Raw genomic sequence first — 17,033 nt, 5'->3', positions numbered from 1 at the left:
TACATATGTCCCATGATCCGACCCCTAAAGATGATTATACCATAGACGTTATGAGAGCACACCAATTTATAAGAAATCAACAAACAATTAACACACATCTTGTGTACTATATAAGTAAAATTTGGTGCTGTAAAGTACTCAAATATATAGGGTCGAGTTCTAATGACTCATGAGAAAATACATGATCCCAACTGTTTAAATATAAAGTCCAACAGTTGAGACTTATACGTATCTCCATAACACATGTCTCGAAGATACTTATCTCGAGTATAAATCTCAACCATTCATACCTAAAGGAATTCGTCCGGACAAGTTGTTGAATGATAAATTCAGGTGACTTAAATAAGTTAGAACTGACATGCTTTGAAGAATTGTCCGTGGAAAGTTGGTTCATGGAGAAATCAAGAGATTCCATCGACTCCAATTGACCAATATGATCTGGTATACTTCCTGTCAAATGATTTCTTGATAGATTCAAACCATAATGTCCAGAAAGCATCATTAGCTCCTCGGGTATCTCACCTATCAAATTATTAATAGCTTGAAAGATTCATGTTGATGACGAGTGACAATATCTCTCTATATTCAAATTCTCTTCCTTTCAAAGACTTCCATTAATTGATCCTTATAACTTTCACCGTCAATAAAGGAACCGAAAGCATAGAAAAAAAGTTTTCAAAACAATGAGGGATGGTTCAGGATAGATTGTTATTGGCAAAGTCCATTATTTGAAGACCTGTTTGATTGCATGGTTGTAAAGGAATATTACCATCAAACATATTTGATCTTAGCCTTAAAATTCGTAATTGTGGCAAACTCTCTCCAATCCAAGTAGGTATGTTCTCATGAAAATTATAGTTGTTGTTGCTCAAATGCAACGAACAGAGATCTCATACATCACCTCTGGAACTTGGAATAACTCCTGATAGATTGTTGGACGATAAATCTAGGAATATTAAATCATGAAAATTACTCCAACAATGCGAGAGACCTCCAAACAAATGATTTTTTGAAAGATCTAGATATAATAAGGTCTTAATTGAACATAAGGAGGATGGGATGGTGCCATTAATGAGGTTATTAGAAAGAAATAGAAATCTCAAGTGAGGCATCATCTCACCTATATGCCATGGAATAGGTTCTGAAATTGAGTTGTCGAAGAGCTCCAATAAATATATATTAGAAGGAAAATGTGCCTCAAATTTGTTGGAATTCAAATATACATAAGGTTCAACGACAATAATTGATATTGAAGGAATAGGAACCTTGTGATGGATTTGATTGTGGGAGAGATTTAACATGGATAGATGAGAAGGTAGGCTCCCAAACCAATTTGAAATTGAATCCGAAATGCTTGCATTGGAGATATCAAGATAAGTAACTGATATTTGTGTTCGAAGCCATTTTAGAAATTTGGGTCCTATTTTGCAGGATTTCATTAGAATATGTCTGTGTTGGAATGGAGGTACCCAATTAGATTCCACTTTCAAAATCAAAGAATTGAAATTCATAGCAAGTATTGTAACCTAAAGAATTTATCAACGTGAACTCAGATATAACACATTTTAAGGAATTGAAAGAGTAAGAGGAATCGCACGGAGGTTACAATAAGACAAGCGTAAATTTAACAAAGAAGGAAGCAAGTTGAATCCTTGTGACCAAGCAGATGCTTTAATATTGAAAAGATTCAGCCCACTCATATCAAGGTTTTGCAGAGAAGAAAGATGAGAAATCCAATGCATATTGTCAATGGTCAATCTATCAATGAAATGATAAACGTAATCAAATGATTCACTGAGATCGAGAGAATGTAAAGATGATAGATTTCCAAGATGGTAGGGAATGACTCCATGAAAACTATGCATTAGAGAGGTTAAGATATCTCAATTCATGGAATGATCCAAAGAAATTTGGGATTTTCATAGAAAATTTGTTCCAACTCGAGTCCAAGTAAATCAAATGTTTTAAATGTTTCGATCAAGTCATTATCATTCCCCCTTACATTTACACTTTACCTATCTTCTTGTTGAATTTTCCAATCTGTCGAAATTTTTTGATAATTAATATTCTTTGAGAGATTTATTGGGCAAACCTATCTGTTGCAATTTTATTATAAAAACTCATTTACTTTATACATTTGTACCTTTACGGAACGTTACTTTATGAATCCAACTATCATGACTAACTTGATAAGATTTCAAATCTTACTTAGGGTTGTTGTGCCTACATGGATTATCAAATTAGCAATCCATGATAATTAGCAATCCAACAACAAAGTCATCTAGATGTCATGGAAAAACTCATATTCGAATGAAAACTTGAAAAAAAAAAATCATTTTGAACTTGATCATAGATGTTTAGAATGGATGGCTATCAAATTCCTAAATTTAAAACTAAAAACTCAACAGTGAAAATTCTCTCTCTCTCTCTCTCTCTCTCTCTCTCTCTCTCTCTCTCTCTCTCTCTCTTTTCTTTTTCTTTTTTTAATTCTTTTTTTTAAAGCTCTTAGAATTTTGTCCTACACAAACCTGTGCATCAAATCATGTTTTTGGATGCCACAAATTGATGTGGTTAGAATCCACTCTAAGTTATGTTAACAAATTAACCGCAGAAATTTAAAATTTATGATATGGATCCCATTCCAAGATTTGCTAAGTAACGAATTTGATAAAGCAAGGTTTAGTGGGTAATAAACTTCATAAAGCGGTTTTTGTAATTAAAGTGCAACAGTTAGGTCTGCTGAGTAAATCTCACATATTCTTTCCAACGTATGATAATGGAAAATCAAAGATATAGTATAGAATTCTTTCAACACCTTCAATCAAGGTCAAAAAGATTTTTTTTTTAATTTTTGAATTTTTTCCTTGGAACATAGAAGTTTATGGTGTTTGGATTGCCATTTTGATAATCCATGTTCAAGCTGTTTTTAACCTATTCAACATAGAAGAACAACACATGATCAGATTGTGTGTAAACATGAAATGCAATGGCGAGGAAACGTATCCTTAGAATAATTATTCTCAAGATGTATTATATTGGGATATTTATAAGTATCACACGCCCCCATCACAGATCCGTAGGCAAATCATTTGCCTCGGGATGCACAAGAAAAAGATTTATGATTATGCGTATCCCAGGGTAAATGATTTATGGTTCTATGATGGAGGCATTATAAAATCATTACACATTTATAAATAAATTTTGACTGTTGGTTTCGTGTTTACGGATCAGGGTCATTCTTCAGTCATCAGAAAATCTTTTTTCCATAAATTAATCTATATTTGTGGATCTTTTGCCGCTAATGTTGATCGTGTGTGTGTTTTATGTGTGAATCGATTAAAATGATCTGAGTTTTAGGGTTTGAATAGAAATTTAGTGAATAATTTGAATTTGATGTTTTAGATTTAAGATAAGATTGAAAAGAAAGAAACCGTGAGAAATTGGGCCTATTTTAAGCATCCTAGGATTATGAGGATAGAAGAGCTGTAATGAAGAAAACAATGTGTAAGTAGTAAAGACCCTATGATATATAGTTACATTATCACCATTCCAAAACAAAGTTCCAAAGAAGATTGGAACCTCTATATTTACATTATAATATCTAAACAAAAATTATAGAGACCTTTTAGTTACCCTTCTTCAGCTTTGCTTTTGGTGTTATTGTTATTATTAGTACTACTTCCTCTCTTGGCTTCCTTGAGAATGAGTCCCAAAAGCCTCTCATATGTCCCAATAGCTGCTTCAAGCCTATCAATAGCTCTCCTTCTATCTTTCACCACCACATTCAACATCTCTTCCATCTCACTCACCTCCCTCACTTCCCTACTTATCCTCTCTACCACAAAACCCCAACTCTCAACTCCATATTCACCACCACCACCCATTCTGAACCTAAACCCATTTCCATCTCTGATGCCTTTTGCCACCACAATATCACTAATACTTCCCCTCCCATTGCCAATAACCCTCACCACACTACCACTCTCCACCTCCCAAACCCAAACACTCCCATCTTCCGAAGCTGATACCAAATTCCATCCTTCATTCACCATCGCCAACGCTGTCACTGCCCCATTGTGCTCCGAAGTCCATGCCACAACTTCATCATCATCACTACTACCTATCAATTTCCTCTTATTAACCTTCAACACCCCAACATATACCCTACCATCTGACCCCCCAGCGTAGAAATTCGAATCGGTGGAGTCCACCACCAATGCCCAAATCACACATGGAAAACTCAAGGTACGCATGTGGGAACCATGTGCCAAGCTCCAAAACTTACAAGTACAATCCAATGAGGAAGAAATGATAGTAGAATTGCATCCACCAATTCCAATGACAACGGCGGTAACAGGAGCCCCATGTGTATATAACCCAAATTGAGTAGAGGAATCAGAAAATGACGAAGAATCAAGAAGACGTAGTATCGGGTACACACATATGGTTCCATCATCACCACCCGAAATCAAAAGAGAACCATCATCATTGATCGCAAGGCACGATACAGACTTATTACAATGTGCGGGAAAAGAACGAATGAAATCGCCCGATGGAAGCGATAAGGCATGAATGTAGCCCGATACGCCACCACAAAAGAGGTATAAACCATCTGATGTGGCAATTATAGGGGCAACAGGTTCAGGAGAGTAAGATTGTGAGAGGGAATTGAGGACCACCAGTTGTAGAGATGGATAGATCCAGAAGAAGTGGTTGTATCTGAGGAGGAGATGTGAGAAGCAGCAATTAGAGCTTTTCCTATAAGGGTAAGGCCTTTCCGTGGTGATCGACTACCTGTGAATTGGGCTAATATGGAACCTGTAGAAGCGTTGTAGGCTGTGATATTGGGGATATCTGGAGAGCTCATGAGGAGGATTTCTGGGGTAGATTGAGTCATTTTTTTTCAGTAAAATTTGGAAGTTTGGAGTCTTTGTTGCAGGAATCTAAGATACTTCCATCAAACCATCCAAGTATCCGACCTTTGATCCACACATGTATCTATAAAAAATAAAAATAAAAATGAGAATTCGAAACTTACATGTTTGCCTTCAATTGATTTGAGATTCGAGTGGGTTTGGGAGATTTCCACCTATCGAATCCGAAACGGGAGTTTCCTGGGGCAGAGTAACACTCTCCAGCAATAACAGACGGTTGAGATTTCAAGAAAAATATACAGATTTCCTAACGATCTGTACTGACTGGCAAGGAATGTGTAGGGATACATCTTTCTTTGTGAATCGCTACCATCTCAACCGTTTGTTTGTTGGACAAGCAGTGCAGATTATGTGGAAGAAAGGAGATCACGCTGGCTCGTGTAAGCGCAATTACGACACGTGGTGGACATGCATGTTCGGAAGCGACAAGTGTTGATATTAGGTGGAAAGTTTGAAGAGAAAATTAGTCAAGGAAGTTGACGAGTGACGACTGACAGTGACAGAGTTCCTTTCTAAATAGGCCCCTAATTCTTTAAAAATATCGTGATGGTCCAATTAATAATCTTTTCCTTTATTATCACCCAATGAACCTAACCTCCCCTAACGTCGCTCTCAGACTTTGTACCAACCATTAGTCATACTTAAATCCGAAGAAAGTTTAGCCATTGAAAATTATGAGATGGCCATTAATTTAATTAAAGTAAATGATTAAAACTTGAAAGACGGACAATTTTAATTTAAAATCACTAACTAGAAAATAGAACACCTACTTAGATGAAATTAGATTGTTCTCTCTCTTTCTCTCTTTTGTTTCAGATAATCAAATTAAATTCTTACAAGTAAGCAAATTTCTTTGATTACTAGTTATATCTTCTTGATGAAAATGAAAAGGAGAATGGTCACGACCAAAGACTTCCATGGAGCACCAACTAACATACACAAATAACCATATTTCTTCCATAATATATCTTCAGAAAAACATTTCTAAAATATTTTTGTACAAAAGATTTTGTTGTCATTGCTCAATGGGTATGATCACATGTACATCAGCCACAAAAACACCATCAGCATCCATGTACTTGTCGTATAAATGAAGGCTAGCGTTCAATGGCCAACAGTTTGGCAAACACATTTTTCAAAACATGGGTTAGAGGCCTTGGAATGGGCTGGTTTTTGGTGAGGATGATCTCCAGAGATCATCATCACCAAAAATCAGCCCAATCCAAAACTTCTAACCCAAAAAAAAATGATTTACAAAAATGGACGGTTCACGATTTTTCAACTTGTAAACTGGGGTTAGAAGTTTTGGAATGAGCTGATTTTTGGTGAGGATGATCTCCTCACCATAGAGATCATCCTCACCAAAAATCAGCCCATTCCAAGACCTCTAACCCATGTTTTGAAAAAGTGTTTGCCAAAATATTTGCCAAACTGTTGGCCATTGAACGGGACCCATAAATGAATTATACATTAGTTATTATAGGAGGAGGATCGATCATGATCAACAATTTACATGCCTCCAAGTTTTTGAGGGACAAGAGTGTTATGTTTCAAATGGATTCATAAACTCATTTTGTGAACTCCGACCTGCAGAACTCTAGCTTAGCAAGAAACAAGGGAACATTCACAAATGAACTTCATGTCCAAGCCGAATAGGGAAGAACAGATAAACTTTTGATTAAGAATTACATAGTGAGTCCCATCTAAGAGAAACTTGTCAATAAAAAAACACTCTAAAATTCAGAAACACCTTAAACATCTCCAACCCAAGTCTTCAAATTTGAAGATTCCAAACCACTTTGAACTCCAACAAACCCCATCTTTAAATCGCTACTCAATTCTCTAAAAAATGAAAGAAAAAAAATGGTATAGAGAAAATGTTCTATAAAAGGAGAAAGCCAAAAACAACATTTATGACAAAGGGAAGATATAATAGGCAATCTTCATTTTGAAGGCAGGTTGGAGTTCAGTTTGGAAGCATCCATCTCTATATTTAGAGATGTGAAGAACGGTGAGAGTTGCTCTTAGCCAAACAGAACATGGAACCCACAATATTAATTACAATCTCATGCAGCGGTAACACATTCCCTTCCAAATGCCCCCAACAAACAACAAAAAGAAAATAGACCACAGAATCCTTTCTTTACACCTTACGGATTCAATTTTCAATCACAGGTGGGAGAGAGAGAGAGAGAGTTGAGAAGTGCCACAGCATAAGGAAAATAGTAGGAGAACCTAAATTTCCTTCCAAGAGCTACAATGGATTAAAGGATGGTTTACCAACCATAAATCACGTTCTTTTCTTCTGTTTTCCTAGGATCATGAGTCTGCTGGCTAATAAACTATAGCAACCAACTCATCTACAGACCATTACATGACGTATTATAATCTGTCAATCCAAAGATATACTATGAAATATTCCGGAGGCAATGCAGGACATATTTGAAAAACAGTCAAATAGTCAAATTAATCCAAATCAAATCAAGAAGCTAATAGAAAAGTTCATGTAATCAGGTAAACCTAACAGAAAATTATAGATATAATCAATGAGTCACCATAACTTATAACTAAAAAAAGAAAAAGAAGAAACCAAATTCCAAAAAGATTTTCCATACAACAACTTCAATTCAGTTCTAACCACGTGTGCAATCCTAACATTCCACAATTGCCCAAACATCCAGTCTTCAAAACACACAGTCCAATAACGCAACCCATAACTAGCTCAACAAATAGTTCAAATGAGACCAAACTACAAGAGTACAAGTCCAAGTTCAAATGGTTTCAGGCCATTTCGTATCCGATAATTGTACAGATAATAGTGAAGTTGTCCATCACCTGGCCCAAATTTCAGTTCCTTCAAGAAAGATGCATTATGCATGACATCTAACGCGTTGAAAACATCATAATCCATCTGTTTGGCTACAATGAGAACATCGTTCATCAATTGAACCAATGGGGTCCGAGTGGAGACATTGTAGTAGGAATAAGCTGCCTTCAAAATCGAGTAGCTTGGGTTATCAAGGACAGAAGATGGAAGAGTGTAGAAGCTGCAAAAGTCAGTAATCTCATGAGTCTCAGGGCTCTCAACCACATAGCTGTCCACAACATTTTGAGTCGGAAGAAGCCAATGTTGTACATCATTCTCATCAAAATCGGGGGCGACGACAAATTGGCTCAAATAATTCCTCAATAACTGAGTAACTCCAGGAACGTCACGCAACTCCATCTTCCTAAAACCCGGGGTAACAGTGGATTCTGGTAACCTATAAAGTTTAATCGTTCGGCTCATCGTCATACGTGCACCAAGCCTAGAAAACTTGACATCGATAAGTTTCTTTGGGTTCAATGATCTATGCCAATACCGGCAAGTCGACATGGGTGTCGGAAGAACTATTCCAGCTGTATAAGCTGCTTGCCATATATTCTCCAAGTGAACCCTCCTCGTAACCTCCTTAATCATGACAGGTGCGAGTCTTCTTGACCTAAGCTTCTTATGAACACATAAGAAATTAATTTCCGCCATGGAAACAACTTCATCACGAACCCTAATCTTAGCAGGTACACCAGTAATGAAAGCACACAGTACTTTCGTTTCTTTGGAACGAACGCCAATGTGCCAATTCTTGAAGTAACCAGGGGGGCGAAGTGCCCATCGCAGAAACTCTTTCGAGTAATTGAATCTGAACATGTTTTCATCATCCTCAACGTAGTGATTAGTAAGGAGTTTGTACACCTCAGCACAGGTTTCATCAGAGTCCATGTCAATAGTGGACCATTCAAACGGATTAGGGAGCTTGTAAGGTTCTTGTTTAACTTCAGATATGGGTGTAGGAGGTTCGATTGGACCCTCGGGCAAGTTCATGTCGCCAAGCTCATTAAATTGCCCAACAGGTTGAGTTTCCCAAAATTGGTGTTTCTTACCAAGAGAAAGCGAGTCTTGAACCCTTCGAGTTAGGGTTTCAAGTGAGCCATTGATCTCAACAGGTGGGTTAGCATGATTGTTAGGGTTTTCTTCAGCCATATCTATCTATAATTAGAGAAGGAAAAAATACAGATTTTATGAACCCTAATAATCTTCCCGAATCTAGAAACCTGTTTGTTATAATCGGAACTAAATTATTGTTCAGAAGCAGAGGCGTTTTTTTTTTTTTTTGGAAACCTAAACAAGCGTAGATCAATTAAAACCTAATTCAAATTCGAATCGAACCCTAACATATAATATAAGAATTGAAAAAACAAATAAAAACGATTAAAAAACCCGGAGATTTGAAAGATCAAAATCACGATTGATCAGAGAATAAACAACTTACAGATTACTCGCAATAGCTTGGTACATTGAACCTTCGAAACCCAATAATTTCGTGGTAGTCCGGAATTCTTTGGAGAAATTTTGGGTTGTTTGGTAGGGTTTTATTCGAAGTCTACGAAGAACTAGGGATTGCTTTTGGAAACTAGGGGTGCTAATGTGCTATACTTCGGGGAGAAGAAATGGAAAAAAGAAATAATTTAATTTAATTTAATTTAATTTAAAAAAAGATTCGTTATATAGTACATCAAGACTCACAAGAAAATTTATAATTAAGACACGTGCCAAAAGGAGAGCATATGTATTCGAAGGATCCTTCTGTAGTGGTTTTTTTCAGTTTTGCTTGGTGGACCTCACATGGCGAATCCATCTTAAAGTTTTACATCGTAGAAAGTGACACGTGTCCAAGAGAATCTGGGTTTTTTCTTCATGCTTTCGCAATCACTTTAGAAAGTGGCCACCTTATACAGTGCGTGTCATCCACGCGTAGAAACGGGGCCCACCATTCAAAAAAAATTCTCAATTAAATAGTAGTAATTGTGGAAACATTAAATTTAGGTAAAATTTGAATGTGACAGGACATGACTCCAAATGAGAAGATATTCATTCCCTAGAGATTCCCAAAGAAAGCCGATCTTAGAAAATTAATAATAGCTTTGCAACCTAGGCGATTTGTTAAATCCGAACTCAACTCAACCTGACCATCGGGTTAGAACTTATTAATCTAAGCTCAATCCAAGATTAACCTTCTAAAATCGGGTAGAATTTGTATTAGTCCAAATTAGGTAATTTTGGATGGGTTGGACTTATTGAGCACGTCTAATTTTATTTTGATCAATATATAAATTTTATTTTACATCTTAAAAAATAAATACAATAAAAAAAACACTAGTAAAATAAATTTGCATACAATCTCCAAATGTATTCATTTTTATATTATAATTTTTTTCTTAATTTTACAATATATTTTAGGAAGAGATAATTAATATTTTTTTTAAATAAATAAAAATATTTATATGTAAATATATAGCATTGGGTTCGAGTCGAGTTGGGTTGCTTGGAGTCTTAACCCGAATTCAATTCTGTTGAGACTTCTTAGCTCAGACTCAACTCATTTTTCATATAATCCAACCCAAACTCGCCCATCAACAAGTTGAGCCCAATTTGAGTTCAGGTTATCCCTTCCAAGTTGCAATCCTAATCAATTATTCCTATTTTTCTTCCAATCTCATATCTCTGTTCAATTATTTTATTTTAGGTAAGTCTTCTTTACTATTATAATGAGAGAACGCGAGTGGAAGTGGGACGCCAAATTTTGGATCCCACAAATGCCCCCACCTTTACATCGAAAATTAATATATCCAGTTTCATTTTAGTCAAGACTAAGAAAAATCGTAGTACAGGTCTACAATCACCTTGATCAGTTTTCAAAATTACAAAAATATTCTTTTTTTACAATGTAATATTCAAAGTTCCTTTAATCAATTATTTAAATTATAGATAAGCCCTTTTAATATAGAGTCTAACAAGTCTTACTAATTTTATTTATTTATTTATTTTTTTAAGTTAGTAAGGATTTCACCCTTACTAAGGGCCATTGGGCTCACCTTTTGGCATCCAAAAGCATGATCCGCTTCAAGGTTGTAGAGGACGAAATTTTATAAACTTTGAAAATATATTCCAAAAAAATGTTATTTTTCACCATTGATTTCTAATTGTAAATTTGGGAGTTATATTGAAGTTCGGTAACAGTCCATTTTCAAAATCTTGGATCAAGCTCAAAAGAAAAAAAAATTTTAATTTTTTTTTTTTTTTTCTGAATTTTTCAATGAAACTTAGAGGGTTGTGTTGTTGGATTGTTGATGTGGTAATCCATTCGAGCAAAACTATCCTTAGTAAGACTTAAAAGGAAAGTACTTTGCTTTGATATACACCACGTTCTAGTGTTTTTAATGAGATCAGTAATTCAATAATGAACCTAATTGAACTAAGGTCAAGGACTCATGGCATCAACATCCATAGGCTTTACCAACTAAACTAGATTTCATTTAAAGAGGTGTCTTTGGTGCCCAATGTTGTTGGATCATAGAGTCTTTAAATTATAGAATTTTTTTATTTATCACTCTTTGTTATTTTGGGGACAGCCAAAATAGCAAACCAATCGGATGGTAGGAATCTAATGATCATTAATTACATTATGAAAATTAGATGTAAATCTCAAGGCAACCTCATCTTGGGTCATTGACCATGTGAAATTTGAAGAGGATGGACTTCAACTTGGGTAGCACAATTCGAGCCTGAGAAGCTGGGCTCGAGGTTGAGTCTGGCTTGGTGTGATGTTTTAACTCGAGTTGGGATGTATAATACAAATATATAAGATAAATATTATGTTTATGTGTAAGAAAGAACTAGTTTACATTTTGAATAACATGTATTTATACTATTTGATATTCGAAAAGATCTTCTTGATATAGGATGTACAAATTACCCATTACTCGAAATCTAACTTGGAATTGAACCGAACCTGAATCAGAATATTTCGGTTCAGTTATGGGTATTGCCTTTGAGAATCGACCTGAACCCGAACCCAAACCGAGGAATCAAATCGCGAACCAAATAAAAAATAATATGTATATTTTTATTAGATTTAGCACAAATACTAAGTTGGCTAGTTGGTAAGGTGAGTTGTGTTTACCATATCTCAAGTTCTTTAAAAATATTATAATCAGTTTCGGGTTACCTGAACCCAAATCAAACCCGAAGTTAAACCTGCAATTATCGATTTGGTTATGGGTATTGCATATTGATGAATATCTAAATCCAAAGTACATTGGTTCGGTTTCAATTCTAATGATACCCAAACCCAAACCCAAAAATTCAGTTCGGGTCGATTTGGTTATGCCCGAATGTACATGCCTACCTTTATAGTTGGGGATATATCTTATATTTATTATAAAGCAATAAATAACAATAACTAATTAAATAAATATCTAGGTTGAAGGTTCTAATGAATCAGAAGGAATAAGCCGACCTCGATTGAGGTGTTGAGATAAGATATGAAAATAATTGAATAAAGAAAGATTTCTATATAAAATATAAATGGGGAAAGATATGTACTTGGTTGACTTCATGTAATAGGGATAAGGCTTTGATGAGAATGGCAATACTGATCAAGACGAACTTTTCCACATTTTGGTTAATATTAGGGAAGCCCCATGTTTTCAAATTGATGGTATTTGCCCTTGACCAAGGTTTTGTTGTAAAATGATTGAAATTCCCTTATTTTCACTTCTAGTCAAAATCCATTACTTTTTCGTCAAAAGTTATATCCTCTTCTAAGTTGTTAGTCAAAATATTTTACTTTTCTTTTTTCCTTCAAAAATCATCATTTTCTTATTCTTCAACTTCTATTAAAATAAATTTTTAACCTATCCATCATCGTCTTCAATCTATCATTTTCAACCTCACCTTAACCTCTTAAAGAAATTCAATATTGTTAACTTATTCATCCTCGTCTTCAATCTATTGTTTCAACCTCACATTAACCTCTTGTAGAAAACTCTTGATTTTTTTACTCATAATCAATAATCATCTTCTATTCTTGAGGTTTGTAGGTTGAAGTAAGCAAATTATTTAGGTTGAAGATGAATGTAAAAGATTTTGTCAAAGATGATTCGTTTTGAAAAAATTCGTCCTTATACATCTCCAAATATCTTATCTTGATACATAGATTTGAAAGTGGAATAAGATTAGTCAAAGAGTTTTCTGATAGAGTTTGAATATGAGGATATTTTGAGGTTGAAGATAAGGGTATTTAGGTCATTTCATTTATATTCTTAGAGAAGACGTAGGTCAAGGGGCCATATCATCATTTTGAAAATACAAAGGTATATCTACTATTAACTAAAAGCGTATAGGTGCATGTTGCCAAATCAATCTAACATTTGGGATAAAGCTTTGTTCTAGAAAAACAATATATATATATAGAGTCGTGTTGAAGTGACCTCAAGACTGGACCTCATATCTCACATCTTGACGTAAAAGTGGATAGGAACCATAGATGCTTTTTCACTTGTATCTCAAGGAAAGCATCTATTGTTCAGATACACTTTCACGTGAGGGTGTGTGATGTGATTTCAACAGCATTATTCTAAAATATAATTTAATAGTTCAAAAACAAGGACACGTCCCCAGCTTCTTTGATGTCATTGGAAAGTCTCCCATGATTACGCAAGGAATTTCAAACAATTTTCTCATGTGCTGTTAGAGATAATGATTGTCCATTATCTTTCTTCACAATAATGAAAAACAAAGTAATCATGAATTGCCCAAGTCTCTCGTGTTGGTTTTCCACTCAATATTGTAAATGTGATTCAAATATTTTCATTTTTTTTAAAACTCTAATACATTGTTTTCAACTTTTGTATTGGATAGATCTTTCGACTTTCGCCATTATATATATAGTTGTCGAATGGACACTTGAATAAAAAAAATAAGGACTACTTAGAAATGAATTCCTCCATATTGTAGGGGTGTCAATGGGTACCCATGCAATCGAAATCGAATTAGAATCGAAACTGAAAACCCTAATTATGGTTCCTCTTCTACTGGAACAAATTAGAGTCGAGTCTAAAATGGAACCAAACCGATAGGAATCAAAATCATTAGGTTATATCCGATGGGTACCCGAAACCGTTTATTTTGTCTTTTTTTAGACTATAAATGATGTAACGTTTTATTTCATTTCAAAATTAATGCATGTTGTATAAAGTTCTTCAATTTTTCTTATAAATCTTGGGTTGGAACTTAAAATGAGCTTTTTTTTCTAAAACTTTAGTATTTTTAAAGAAGATAATTTTTTATTTTTGATAAAAAATCATTAACTTATATCTTTAGTATAACAAATTATAACTGGATTAATAATTTTGTAAATAATATGTTAACTTTTTGTAAGGAAACATATTTTATAATGATTTAAAGTACTTTTTTTTTTCATTCGATTCTTCAGAACTGGAATTGATGGGTACCAACATTTTTTGGCGATTCCATTTATTTTGAAATCGGGATGCAAAGAAATATAAGATTATGATTCTAAGTGTCTAAGGAACCGAACCTGAACCCAGAGGCAGATTTAGAATAGGGGCTATGGGGGTACTTGCCCTCACCAGAGTTTTCAAATTCTATGGATTAATGTTCTTTTGCAACAGATTTTAGCAGTGGATAAAGAAATTTGTCACTATCACCCTCACAAAAAAAAAAAAAAAATCCACTCTTAGTTGCCTCCACAACTATTTTTTTTTACTTTTAATTGTCCCCACAATTTTTTTTTTCTACTCTTGGTTGCCCCTATATGAGCAAAATCTTGATTCTGCCCTTGCCTGAACTGACCCATTAACACCCTTATTCCATAGGGTCTACTAAGTAATTTTCCTTGATATCAAACCATGCGTATGGTATTAAAAAAGCATTGGGCACAATGAAAGATTGACCCTTGAATTGATACTTATTCATTATACCATGTCCCACTTATTAAAGTTGTGAAATGCACTTATAGAGGTATATTCTTGTATGTACCTCAAAAACTTCACTGCTAAAGTCCCGATCAAGGATCTAATGATTAGAAAATTGATTTGGTTGCTAACCTTCTCATAAGCGTTCACGACTCACCCTAATTTCTTACGTAAAAAAGACATAAAATTGTGGGTGTGGATTCAATATGGTTGATTCAATATCTATGAGGTTTTAATCAACTTGCCCTCCTCAATTATCCAACATTATTTTTTAAGTGGATTGTCTTAATGGATAAAAGTTCGTACGAAAGATAGTTTAATTAATTGTAAATGGATTAAGTTGCCTTTTATTCTATATTTAAAGCCAATACAAGCAATGTTTTAAAACTTGGACCAGTCATTGACCCGTGTGATTGATTGGGTCTATCCAAAGTTGTTTGACCGATAGGTCAAACTGATCAGACCCAAAAATGAAATATTAAGTAAGTATTTTTGGTTTCTTCCAAAATCATTTAACTTCAATTTCAAAAACGTGATCCAATGCCACATGATATAAATTGAAATATTTATAGAATTTTTACACACACAAAATTTCATCATTATATTTGAATTGAAATTTGAGGGTTGTAGTGTTATTTTTCCAATATAACAGTCTATTTGGGCTTATTAATTAAAATCTTACTAAATTTGATTATTTTCCATTAGTTTATAGCAGAAGATCTTAAGTCAAAACACAAGGGACATGAGTTTCTAATTTTGAGTTGGATGCGATGATGTGGTTGTGAGTTGAGAGAAAGGTTGAGGCTCCACACACATTGTGAGTAGGGGTGTCAATGGACAGTCGAAAATTTGAATTCAATTCAAATTCGAAAAATTGGATATTATCTGAAAATTTCGGATATCGGATTCGAATTCGGATAGTTCTATATATTCGAACCCTTATCGAATATGAATTTGGATATTAACATTTCAAATCCAATAATATCCGATTTAAAATAATATATAATATATATTATTTTATTTGAATATATATATATATATATTATTTGATTTGATTTATTTATTAAATAAATAATATAATATATAATAAACTTGTTTTAATAATGAAAAATCAGTTAGATAAGGAAAAATTATGTTTTTTTTTTTAATATTCGAATTCTAATTCTAATTAGATATTATCCGATATCTGAAAGGATAATCGAATTTGAATTATGATAGAGTTTTAGAACATCCATTGGATTCAAATTTGAATTTGGATATCATATACAAATTTCAGATTTCGATTCAGACATTACTGTATTTGAACCGATAAATATCTGTTGACAACCCTAATTATGAGAGACGCTGCATTCTCTTGTGATTGTGTGTTCATGGTGGAGTGGCACACATTCTATTATGTGTGAGAGTTGGACTCCACCTAATGTAAACTCATTAAAATTCATTAAAATTGATTTATCATATTTGAGTTCTTCAAAAATAGATTTTGGGACTGCTCTTGGCTTTCTAATTCTATCAAACTAGATTGAGAAACTCATGCCCTAATTTCCATACTTATTAAACTTGTCAAATGAAATACTTAGATAAAGAAAAATAATTCTAATAAAAGGGTTTTGCTAACGTGTGTCCTAAGGGCATAAGTTAAAGTGCAATAAATACACTTTGAAAATTGGAATAAGATATTTTGGTAAGAAATAATTTTTTTAAAAGGTATTTTCGGTATAAATTATTTATTGGAATTTAACGTGTGTCCTTAACAAAATCCCCAATAAAATGAGTAAATTAAAAATTATAATTTTGTGCATTATATTAATCTGGCGGCTCTATAATCTTTGGGCCCGGATACACATATAGACAAGGGACTGTTGTTTGCATCTATTAACGATTAAGCCCTAAATTTTAAGAAAAAAAGAAATAGTGACATACCCTCAGTCTTCTCTTAAAAACTAATTAAAATGACCTAAATAGCCTTATTAGCCTCTTCTTCCTTGAACCTTACACCACCATTGAGTCATACCTGAGTAGCAACACCAAGTTTTGGCCTAAATTGAGCAAGGGCAGCCACTTCGTGATATTGTGTCAATTTTGAACTACAATTGACTTGTTTCATAACTTTCAATGAAACAATAATAGATCCAACGTGATTGACAAATAAGTCAACATTAATATTTGATCTAATTCTAACAAGAAAAGTCATTTAATTTTATCCTTAGAACCTATATTTTCAAGCCTTTCACCAGTTCAACCTTGTCTTCTACCTAATTTTTACTCTATTGTAGAAAGAAT

At 34.0% G+C, this 17,033-nt stretch overlaps 1 protein-coding gene and 1 pseudogene across 1 annotated transcript; both read right to left on the bottom strand.

Moving 5' to 3' along the window:
* Positions 1-3,528: 3,528 nt before the first annotated feature.
* LOC147380841 (protein ROOT INITIATION DEFECTIVE 3-like) lies at positions 3,529-5,706 on the bottom strand (annotated as a pseudogene).
* A 1,822-nt stretch (positions 5,707-7,528) lies between these two features.
* LOC147380840 (glycylpeptide N-tetradecanoyltransferase 1-like) lies at positions 7,529-9,407 on the bottom strand. Its single transcript, XM_086431177.1, has 2 exons — positions 9,245-9,407; positions 7,529-8,961 (listed from the first exon to the last, which is right to left on the bottom strand). Exon 2 carries the CDS (start codon positions 8,953-8,955, stop codon positions 7,684-7,686), a length of 1,272 nt encoding a protein of 423 aa, XP_086287303.1. The 5' UTR covers positions 8,956-8,961; positions 9,245-9,407; the 3' UTR covers positions 7,529-7,683.
* Between the last annotated feature and the right edge of the window lie 7,626 nt (positions 9,408-17,033).

Source organism: Akebia trifoliata, unplaced genomic scaffold (genome assembly GCF_017979445.1).
Source record: "Akebia trifoliata isolate Shusen 1 unplaced genomic scaffold, ASM1797944v1 Contig00936, whole genome shotgun sequence".
Taxonomy (NCBI): domain Eukaryota; kingdom Viridiplantae; phylum Streptophyta; class Magnoliopsida; order Ranunculales; family Lardizabalaceae; genus Akebia; species Akebia trifoliata.
The sequence above is the reverse complement of the archived record's forward strand: the minus strand, read 5'-3'. Positions and strand labels throughout refer to the sequence as shown.

Bases quoted from the DNA above. Each gene is read 5' to 3' on its own strand.
- LOC147380840 (XM_086431177.1), bottom strand. From the start codon at position 8,955: ATGGCTGAAGAAAACCCTAACAATCATGCTAACCCACCTGTTGAGATC.